The sequence below is a fragment of the Polyergus mexicanus genome, unplaced genomic scaffold, assembly GCF_030449975.1.
Source record: "Polyergus mexicanus isolate NDT 795.1 unplaced genomic scaffold, iyPolMexi1.0 SCAF_15, whole genome shotgun sequence".
NCBI lineage: Eukaryota > Metazoa > Arthropoda > Insecta > Hymenoptera > Formicidae > Polyergus > Polyergus mexicanus.
The window spans coordinates 5024399-5036226 of record NW_027223335.1 but is presented as its reverse complement, the minus strand read 5'-3'; the positions used below and the strand labels follow the sequence as shown (position 1 = coordinate 5036226).

The 11828-nt window shown below is 31.6% G+C and overlaps 1 protein-coding gene and 1 long non-coding RNA gene across 5 annotated transcripts in view; one reads left to right on the top strand and one right to left on the bottom strand.

Moving 5' to 3' along the window:
* Window positions 1-869: 869 nt before the first annotated feature.
* LOC138939824 (uncharacterized) lies at window positions 870-3920 on the bottom strand. The gene is made up of 4 exons (XR_011447903.1): window positions 3703-3920; window positions 3288-3455; window positions 2035-2440; window positions 870-1179 (listed from the first exon to the last, which is right to left on the bottom strand). It is a non-coding gene; the product is annotated as an uncharacterized lncRNA (long non-coding RNA).
* Window positions 3921-6255: 2335 nt separating this feature from the next.
* Window positions 6256-11828, top strand: part of Sev (receptor protein-tyrosine kinase sevenless) — a 32798-nt gene continuing 27225 nt past the window's right edge. For 3 of the 4 annotated variants that reach the window (XM_070308475.1, XM_070308474.1, XM_070308473.1), the window contains exon 1: window positions 6327-6408. In XM_070308475.1, coding sequence (XP_070164576.1) covers window positions 6403-6408 — 6 coding nt within the window. In that variant the 5' untranslated portion in view covers window positions 6327-6402. Of the gene's footprint in view, window positions 6409-11828 lie in introns of all 4 variants that reach the window. The other variant, XM_070308472.1, reaches the window with a different exon arrangement.

Genomic DNA, 11828 nt, shown 5'->3' with positions numbered 1-11828 from the left:
GAACGACAAAACATCAGATTTATTAATATTTCTCCATATTTTTTATTTACAATTGTGGATTTAGCGCGTACACGCACTAACCAGCCGTTTTATCGTGGAATCACTGATCTCGATATATCAATCGATGGAACCGAAAAGCGAACCTGGCCATGTAGTTCTGCCGGCTCTAAAATGGTTCCAGTTGACGCTACCAGCTAAGCATGTTACGAAAAACGGCGACGTTTCCTCTTGTCAGACTTTTCTCTGGTTATACCATTGAAGTCGCTACATTGATCTGTGGCGGATTCTACTGGTGCTTCGTGCAATTATTTAACGAAAAACGTTTTTAGATAAATTCTAAATGAAGTGAAAAATGTGCGATGCCTTTTCTAGATCGGAAGATAATCCTACTTTTGGCTCATCCGACTACTTTCGCCCGTCTACATTGTACAATTTTAATGTTATATCATGTTACATACATATACATACACACACACATAATCTGTATATTTTAACTTTTTATTAAATTTTATTAAACTTATATATATATATATATATATATTTCAGTGCTATATTTTCAAAAAAAGAAACTTTAGATTATAAGATAATTTATATAAAATATATTTATACTTTTGATTATATATAAACTTCTTTCCCGAGTTATGTATAATATAATATATATTATAACGGTTTTGAACATAAATATGAATATTATAATAGTTTTGGTTATATAAAAAACTGCATCTTAAATATTTGTTGAAGAATGAAGATCTTTTGTCATGTTTTATTTATATTCCAAGTGACAAACAAAAAAGCGTATTATATATTAAATTTAGCAGGATAACTAATAATATCTTAATTTTTATAAATGAAAAATTATGTGTGCGTGAGATAAAAATTTTTTGAGACCTTGAAATATTGTATAAACGTGTCATGTACGTGTCTGTCATAACGAAACAGCCCTGATGCTTATATTCAATCTAAATTAGGTATCCACCCGCACCTCGCATGTGCATTCGTGTACATTTGTGCACGAACGGTCCAACGAACGCCACATTTATCATTGACCCGGGGCGGATTCCTCCTCTTTGATACCCTTTATTGGGCCTAATAGACCCGAATTGTTGGTGTATCAAGAGTAAAGCAGGGTAGATCTGGACTAGAGTGCCGTCTAGACTCTAGATAACTCACGTCTGAAAGCTGTTATGTACATTCAGTTCACAATTGTCTTGTATGCAAAACAAATGTCGACGAACTACCATCATTTATGAATTAGATGCCAGTTACATAGTCATCGCAATTAGCATATACTATTAACTTTGTCACATTTTGTGTCAAGTTAAAAAAATATTTTCGTTTCCAAGCATAAATATCATGTAAATTGTAATGTGCTGCATATATTTGACATACGACATTATTTTCATTCAATAGTCAACGATATTTGATTTTATCGAGTTAATCTTGTTTTGAAAGGCTTTCTTATCTTGTCCCTCTATCATATATTGAAAAGAAAATATTATATAGAAATTTTTACATCTGTTTTCTTTAAGAGCACATTTATAAAAGTAAGACGTATATTATTAATTTTCTTGCTTGCAAAATTTTAAGAAGTCAAAATAAAGAGTTATACATTTTCATTGTTACTTTCTATTTTAAATTATCTTTTCCGAATAAGCGTGTCATAATACAATTTCCTGAACGTTTAAATAAATTATAATATAAAAATTAAATTAATATCATGCAAAATATTCCAAAAAATGTTGCGTTACGACCAATCAAACATGCGTGAAAACTGTATTTTGAAATTGAAATCCTCAGTGAACTTTATTTCAATAAAATATTAATTAATAATTAAGTTTCAGAATCGATTATTACAAGCTTTAAATGTTAATAAAAAGAAATAAACTTTTAAATACAATACTGAATTTTTTCACAATACTGAATTGTAATAATATTAAAATAGCCAGATGGTAAGATATTTTTCACATATCTATTTTAACAAAAGTTTTTGATTTATGCACGCTATTAAAAATATGAGAGAAATTAAATGCGTACATCTAGATTTGAATAATTCGATGAGTGCAACGTCAACCAGGAAGGATTAATTTCGTTCTTTCCACCGCGATTCGCAAGAAGATCGCGAGGTAGATCGAGAGCGGAGATGGAGCGTTTCGGGAGCGATCTACGCGCAACACCGGCGCGAATCCAGAGCACTGGCATGTTATGAAACGATAGCATAGATCCGTGGCACGTTCAGTTAGAACCTCAATGGTTACAGGTTACCTAGGGCTTCCTGCGGAAATAGCCAATATACACCTCCGACCTCCAACTCACTCAGCCTCTCGCGCGAGCGAGCGCATTTGGATCACGCTCCTGTCAGGCGTACTATACCCCATGCACGATCTCCCTGCTGGTTCGCTCGACACGCACTCGTTATGGCTCATCATCGTGATCTATGCGCCTACAACAAACGTTACATCCTTAATCCGTTCTAGTTGGCTCAAACCTACGCGCGCGTGCTACGCGAAAAAACCAACGTCATTATCTTTCCAAGGTTCCGTCGATTTTGAAAGAAAAAAACTTCTCTTTCTTTCAGCGTACTTCGATGTGAAAACATCGAAACTTTGCTATAATTAATTATTTATTATTAAAGTAGAATCTAATTTGTAACTGAAAAGCCACAATATTGTGCTGAGTTTATTTGTACGCAAATTTTTTTACGCATTAAAACAAATTTAATTTTATGCTAAAGCAAATTATAATCTACTCTTTGTAAATATATTTTACTAACGCATTTGTATAAAATAGAATTATTACTGTTTTGATAGCGAGAATCAATTTGTTATTATAAATAGAATTCGCAAATTTGTAACCAAATTTTTTCAATAAATAAGATTAGTATTTTCAAAAATTATGGTTGCTTTAATAACTGACACAATTTATTACGGAAGTATAAAATATATACGCAGCATAAAATATATACGCTGCACCAGCAAAAGATGCATTGGTTATAGATCGATCTATGACTTATGCGTTACATACATAATTACATGTTACATCCTTGACCTACGATGAGAAAATTAATTAATTGTTACGTAAAAATTATGCCTTTTTTTTAAGGTGAATTTAATCTCTAGTATATTTATATATGTGAATTAATTAAATTATATTATTATATATTATTATTTATATTTTGATACTATGAAATACAAATTCGCGGATAAAATTATTTATCCGCGAATTTGTATTTCATAGTATCAAAATATAAATAATAATATATAGTTTTGTTCGGAAGATATATGACGTACCTAGGCAAAGAATTCGCATTTGTTCGTCTGTTGCGAAGTCAAGCAGCGACTGAGACATGAACGCGTTAAGACATTAGGACTTTAATACAGATCTAAGCTGGAGTTTCACATGACTAACGTGCATTTGTATCGCATAGTTTCCCTTATTACGATAGTTAGCCGCAGATTCTAGATTTGAAAATTATTGTGTCTTATCTTATGCTATCTATGTCTTCGAAATATATTGTATAATACATATGTATTTCGCGCACGCATATATTACATTCAGCACATTTAATATTGCGAAAAACGACGGTGCTTATTTAAAAAACACTGAGAGAAACAGAGATATTTTAAACATATTTTTACGCACTATATGCGTACAAGAAAGATATGAAATATTTCAAAATTACATATGTAATTTTTGTTTACTCACACTTTCTACCACTATAGTACTTTCGTAAAGGAGAGAAGATCGAATCTATCGATTAGATATGCGTTCTTGACCAGGAAAAGACTTCAGGTCATCGCAAAGAAAGAAGCGTCGTGCAGTTAACAATGGCACCACAAATACAGACTGACTCTTGTTGTCCGCAGATTTAATCTGTCGAAATGAGTCATCATTTTGATGGTCTCACGGCTAACAAACGTGTTCACGAGAATAACAGTTGAAGGATTCGCAAAAATAAAAGACTGATCCTAAAAACTCTACGATGTTAATCGATCATAATTTCTCTTCTTTTTTTTTTAAGCATCCGCGATAAATATGATAAATTAAGAGCTACATTATTGCAAGTTATAAAAGATACAGTATAGTTATTTTTATCATATTTAACTTTTTTTTATATCTCTTAATAGGAATGCTATACGAATATTATACAACCTGAATCGATCCATTTTCCTTTTAAAGAGTACAGCTTTATTTTATCTCTTTGAATTGATTGAAAAAAATATCATTAATAATTCCTAAATGCCGAAGTATGCGCAAAGTATCGATGTTTTTCTTCTTCAAAGAAAGCTCATGTTCAGATTTACTTAGTACCACCCGTGACGTAAACTGCTTGAAAAATAAAAGTTGGTTAATTCAATTTACGAATAAGATATATGTGGCATTAAATGCATATTTATCTCGAAATGTTGACGTTACAGCAAACTTTCTCTCAAGACAATCTACTTTGTATTATAGTCAATTAAAAAAAGAAATATATTCTTTGATATTTATGAGAAGTTTAAAAAAAGATTTTAATATTTAAAAAAATATTATATTTTATTGGAAATATTATATTTTATTCATCATAAAAAAATTATATAAGAAATATAAATAAAAAATACATACTTTTTAGAATGTAACTTTTAGGCTGTATGAGTATATCTATAAAAATTGTTTAAAATTGTTTCTTATAAATAAAATTATAATACATTACATAAAAGGTATAACTGAATGAAATTTTCCAATGTAAATAAATCAATCATCAAACTACTACTTTGCAATTTCATTTCACGCAAATTGATCCAGATGTTCGTTACACTTTCTCGAAGATAAATATCGATCGTTAGCTAATGGCACGTGCGAATAGATGAATGAAAGTTTACGAGGATAGTAAGAACAGGTCAATCCGTCAATTGACCAGACAGAGTCAATAGTCGGTATCGTAAGAACGGACCTCTAGATCATGTACCTCCCTTGCGTTCGCACCCACACAAAGCGAACGCCGAGTATCTTCGTCAAGGAGAATTAGCCACAAGTGGAGTGCAGCAGATAAGGGTGCTCATGGCTCGTGGTGGGGGATGGTTAACTCTAGAGTGGCCGTTCAGAGTCAGTTGCTCTTATGCTCGCCAGCCATCAACAGTACGACCGCATTGCGTATCGCTCGATTCTCGCCGCGCGACTGGAGTGTCACAGACTGTCAAGAACAACAAGCATGAATAGTAAAATCTAAAACACACGTGTAACAGGAATCTACGAAACAATCGTGACAATTGCAAATTTTAGTGAAAAGAAAAAATGGGCAAACAGAATGTGTCCGGATTCGGTGATTCTTTACACTTGAATCGCGGCAAAAGTGACAGAAAATGAATAATCTTGTGCGTTCAGCATAATTGTAAATTTGAAATTGAATCTGTATGCAATTGCGTGATATTTTGCTAAAATCGCAGTTTAAATTGATAAACTTTGTGCAAAAACAAGATAGTCGCTCTACGCAGTTGACTGATGCGACAATCGTTGCTAGTTTCTTATCAGTCGACGATTTTATTGATGATTGAATATTGAAAGAGACTACAAGGAAGATTGATCAAATAAATTATTAGGTCTCCTTCTTCGATGAAACCGGATGTATATGCGTCAATTCTCATCGTCATTAATTTTCATCGAGAAAAATATAGTAATCATTTAATTATCAGTAGTTTTATAATTTATAATCGTGAAAAATATCGCAATCGATGAGGAAAAGATGTTTGAAAATAATATTGGAAGATAAAACTTAAGAGGTTCATGACTTAAGCGTCTCCTCATGGAAAGCGACTTTCTCGGTAACAAAAAAAAAAAGATCGATAACGATATTCATGTGGCGCGAATAATTTCGCACTAAATTCCATTGCTATTTAAACGATTTAACAGCAACGTCGATTTCTAATAACTACGCAACGCAATTCCTCGGAATTTTCTCGGGACGCCGGTTTCCAGATTTTCTTCGGATATTTAACGGAAGTAATCAATTTAGTTGCAACTTCGTCGCATCTGCTGATGCGCACGCGACAACGATAACGAAGACAGTGACTCGCGTCGCGTTACGTTTCGGAAGATCTACCGAGAGACATGAAGAAGCATCGAACGCTAATCGGTTAGCACAGTCTGGATCATCGAGAAGATCGAGAAGGCGCGATGATTATCGACAGCTGAACCGGCAACTGAGAATCGCGCGGAAGCTGATCGAGCGCTCGAAGGATTTATCGAGGGGGGGAGGGGGAGGGGGGGGGAGGGATTATTATGTTAGGAACGGGACTATGGGTTTTGGTGAAGGTGTTGGTGCTGGCGGGGGTGGCCGTCGCGCTCCTGCCAGAAGATCTGGAGGATCGTGTCGTTCCGACCAGCCTCCAGGAGGAATGCGCTTCCAAGTGCCCGGATCTGGATCTTATGCAGGTAAGAGATTTTTTTTTGTGTGATAAAGAAGCTAGATATTATTGCAGTTTACTTGTATAATTGAACCGTAATGTACAACTAAGGGATATGATGCCAAAAAGGAAATCTCTAAGTTTGGGAAATCGATTTCTTCTCTCCTCACATCTGTAAACGTATACGAAATTAACAGAAAAACATTATATAGAGAAATACAAGATTAACTTGAGTAAAATTTTGTAATTTTCGATCTTTCGATCTACTTTCTGCTACGTAAAACGTGAAGAGAAAGTATCATTAAATCGCGGTTTTGCGGTATTTCAAGCAATCGCAGAGTATCCACAAGAGTATCACAAGATAGAAAATAGGGCAAATGCGTATATTTTCACGCGGCTGTAATGAGAACCATCGACGAATAACAGATGGCAATTTGGCTAATGAGATAACAGTTTATTTATTTGCATTTTAGTCTGCAGTATACGTAGTATACATAGTAGTAGTATACGTTATATATATAGTATATATCGAAATCGCGTCATTAATAGATAGCCTGTATCGATAAATCGTAATGTTACGCGATTACGAGTTGATCATAACATTTTTGGTCTTTATCAAATCTTTCGTTACGCTTATCGACGTTATTTATGGCTACCTTTAACCGTGCTATCCTATTATAAAAGAGCACGTTACGTTGCTCGAACATACGATTATGTTAATTCGGACAAGTATAATGTTAAATATAACATACGATAAGTGTACAACTAATTAAATTACTTGTGTTAAGATGTATTAATTTAATTTATTTTTATTTTTATTCAAAATTAGTATTAGTATATAATTTGCTGTTAATTTAAAAAAGGGAGATCTATACAAAATCTAAATATCATTAATTATCAAGATATATTATATGCAAAATGATTAAAAATTCTCATTATTTTTCTTAGACTATACGTTTCTTAAGAAATTTAGAATTAACTTTTTCTTTCATTCAAGATTTTGTACATCAAAAAAATCATTACTTTTCAATCTTTCAATTTTTTATATATCTTTTCAGTATGTAATAGCACTTTGCACATTTATTCGATGCTTTCCTTTGCCGTTTAATTGACTATGTTGAATGTCAATTATCTCGCGTTAATTAATGAGAAATATTTAAAACACGCGATGCACACAATTCTCGCCATACGCGATCTTCGAAATTCGTGTCGATCCATTGGCATTCCTCGCAATGCACGTATGCGCATCCTTGTGCATCGTATCCGTGAGTAATTTTTCAATTCGAATTGACAATTTATCGAAAGCGCAAGAAATTTGCATACTTGTAATACTTGATAGAATCTTGAAGCGCTTTTATTCATTCTGTTTCAATCCATCAGCTATTATGCTACAACCATCGATATCACTCGACATTTTTATCAAACAATGAAATAAAGTTCTTGTTGTAACAATAAATTAATAAACTTTGCAAGAAATTAGTGTGCGAATAACATGCAATTATGAAAAGTACACAGAATATTTCAAAATTATTATTTACAACTATTTTATTTTAGTTAATATCTTTTCGGTATCAATACTTAACTGTAAAGTAATTTGTCAAAAATATTCGGCTTAAAAACTAAAATATTTATCTTTGATACCATGCTAAGCGTGCTCAGCTGCGAGCTGAGCGGTGGCGGCACGAAAATGGCTGTGCGCGAGTCTGCGCGACGAAGGACGTATCAATTTAAGTCCACTCTCCAGCCCGACTGTACCATTCATTAATTAACTTAACTACACGACGGCGCATCATGGCAACCTATAAGCATAGCTCGAGGATGAAAGACGAGCACGTAACGGATACAGGGCCATCTAATCCCTTTCTTACGAAGAAGGACGAGAATATTGTTTTATGTGTCACTTTCATCGATTCGGATTATTAATTATATAATTGCATATTATATTAATCGCGCATATCGCACATATCACATAAACTACATACATATAATTTAAAAATTTCTGATAGAATCTTGACGAATAATTCATGTTGTAAACTTATTAAGTTTTAATAAAAATTGTGTATGTATATTACGTGTATAATACGCGTGTATGCGTATTCAAATTTTTCAAAGAATAATCTTTAATAATTTAATAAGCAGCATATTATTTTATTTTGTATTACTTTCAAGTAACAAAGTAAACTGGTTTAATGCGACAGCGTGCGAGAAGTTTCGCCATAAAACAGTAATCTTAATCAGTACATTCGACAATCGAAGAGAATGAATTGGTACTAATTATCAATTTAACTCTTCTCAAAAAGATCGTCGTCAACGTTTCTTCTGATATTAGATCACCTTGTATACAATGCTGGAGGTCTTCCTAATCACGTATCATGTAAAATTTTCATACCATATAAGACAAATCTAATAATAATTTTTTTCAATTATATTAAGTTATTTCGATAAAAACTCGTGACCCTCTTTTAAAAAATAATACTATTATTAAAATAAATAACGATGATATTTAATCCACCGATAAAGTTTGTTGCAAAAAAAAAAAACAACTTTACGAAAAATAATTTTAAACAATTGCAAGTAAAATAATTTTAATATAAAAAAAACAAATTTAAAATTATTAAAATTCTTAACTTCATTATTAACTTTAATGTACTTGAAATAATTTTTATATTTAATGAATGATTTTGCAAATTATTGTAAATTACAACTTCATTTCTCGCGGAGAATTGCAGACCGTATGTAAAGAATTAATTTTTATTGCAATTAGTTTTATGACAGTTGAGAGATATTATAAAGTCATCGAACTCATCGAACCCTTCCTTCGCATACTATCGATTCGATTACCCCGTCGCAGCCAGATAAGAATGGTCCAGAAAAATCATTTTGTTCGATCCCTTATCGTAGCGTGTAACTTATTCTCTTATTAGTCTTTCTTTTCCTCTTCGTTAATTTCCAAATGATCAAGAAAAACTTCTTGTAAACAGCATAATAAAGGACTCGATTGAGCATCTTTTCCTGAAAAAAAAAAAAAAAAAAAAAAAAAAATTGTAAATCGAGCAGAATCATAATTTTTGAAATCTCTTGTTATATTCTTATTCTAAGATTTGAAATAGATTAATCTAAAAATAAATTTGAAAAAAAGATACGAATCGGAAAAAATCACGTTTTTACATAAAATGTTATTCAAATTAATTTAATCTTAACAAATCTTTTTATATTACACAAATATTTAATCTTTGTTATAAATATGAATAAAATATAATATTGTTTAATTATACTATGCTATGTTCAACGCGCTGTTTTTATTACTCTTAAAAGATGAAAAGATATTGTTTTCCGATTTAAATTGATGTATTTACATGTTTCGTTTAGTTTAGAGTATTGATGATTTAATTCTTGAAGCAGAATCATTTTTGCCGGTTAAAAACGATGCGGCAGGCGCCCGTATTATTCACTAAATACGTAAGTATTAGTAATAAAGTTCATATCATATCTCAGAGTGCTTAGAGAATGACCTTAAGCTTGCATAACATCCACGGAGAAATTCTCTTCATACGTTCGTTTCTTCATCGGCCCTGATGTTCTAATCTCGAATCGGTACGCGATAACTCTTACTTAATAAATAATTTATCATTCTCTACAACGTTGTGATTTAGACGTTTGTGATCTAATATGCTGTTTTTAAATACGTTGCAACATCAACAAAGGCATTAAATCAAAATAAAGATTTAAATTAGAAATAACATTATATGTGTATGTGTATGTATATATGTATGTGTGTGTGAATGTATGTGCACGAGGGCATTAAAAAGATTTTCAAACTAGACATATTGAAAAAATTAATATATCAACAAAAATAACTTTATAAATTATAAAATTGAAATTAAAAGATTAAATGCTTAAAAATATCACAAACAAGGGAATTTGACAGAAAAAACTCACCTTCTCTCTTTTATTTAAATTGAGATATAAATTTATAAAATTCTTTTTAAAGTAAAAAAAATATATAAAATGTTAAAGTAATTTTATAATATATTATTATATCCTGTAAGAATAATTTAAAAATTCATAGTAATTAAATATTAATAATGTGAAAGTCGCTCCATATTGCAAACATTATTATATTTCATCTCTTTGTTGATAAGAAGCAATTATTACACATGCACACACACACATACACACACATGTGAAATTATTGCGCATTATCATTATAAGATAATGCAAATTCTTGCAAATAAGTAATAATATAATGCCTTATCGGTATTTTACTCTTTATTAAAACGCTTCCATATTATTGCATAATTTAAATTACGCCTAATTGTGAGCGAGAGTAAATATTTTCGACTCTTCAAATGCGACTGACATATATTTTATAAAACAAAAGTATGAAACTTTACTTGTAAAAACATTTCGTTGGAAAGCTAATTAAGTTCAAATATAAATACAAAATATAAAATAAAAATATCAAAATTACAATTCAAACAAATAATGTAATAAATTTTAATTTTGTAGATTAGATAATCTTATTTTTTATAAATAATTGTTATAAAGAAAAGTATATGTGGATAGAGAGATATTAATAAAAAAATCAAACGCGCATATATTCTAACGATTAAAGTATGAAATATTCAAGGAAATCCCGGATTTTCGCGCGACGAGCCTGATGTTATGCGTCAAATATGCAGAATCGTCCGGCATGCAACATTATATGTGTAGCCATACACAATAAACTTCCTGCCGGCCACATCCTCTCACCTACAACGTGGCGCGGTAGGGGTTCACCTCGAGCATCGATAATCGTGCGAATTTCGCCTTTAACCGCCGCTCAAATCTGGAACACGTGATACGTCCGATTTTGTGCATTATCAATAATGCAAAGATATTACAAGACAATTTGATTTATCGGCGTATACGGCGAAATTTTACGTGAATTATTTCCAGAAATCAATATTATCTCTGAGAAAAGTTGTGTTTTTCAATTATTAAAATATCTACCTAATATCTAAGTGAGAAGATGAATGTCGGTACGATGGGACGTCTTTACAATTTTATTAATTATCTCTAAGATCAAAAGTTAAATGAAAAACAGTCGCATCAGCTGCCATTCGTTACCGGCTGAAAACTGCATAACTGATTACATTCTCTGTATATATGCCAACATATGTACGCGTTTTAATTGAGATGACGTCAGTTAAAAACGGTTAGCGCATCGCGTTTCCCATGATTTCTTTACGTTGAAAAATCTAAATGAGAAAGTAAAAACATCGGCGAAATCGTTAAATACATGCATATATATGTAATTGTAATTTTAACTATAAAAAGGATGATAGTAATACGTTTACGCGTAAGAGAGAATAAAATGTTTGAACTTTTAGATTACGATAATCATCGATAGAACAGACAAATAAAGATTATTATAAATCAAGCATTATTTTAATAGAAAAATCTCTT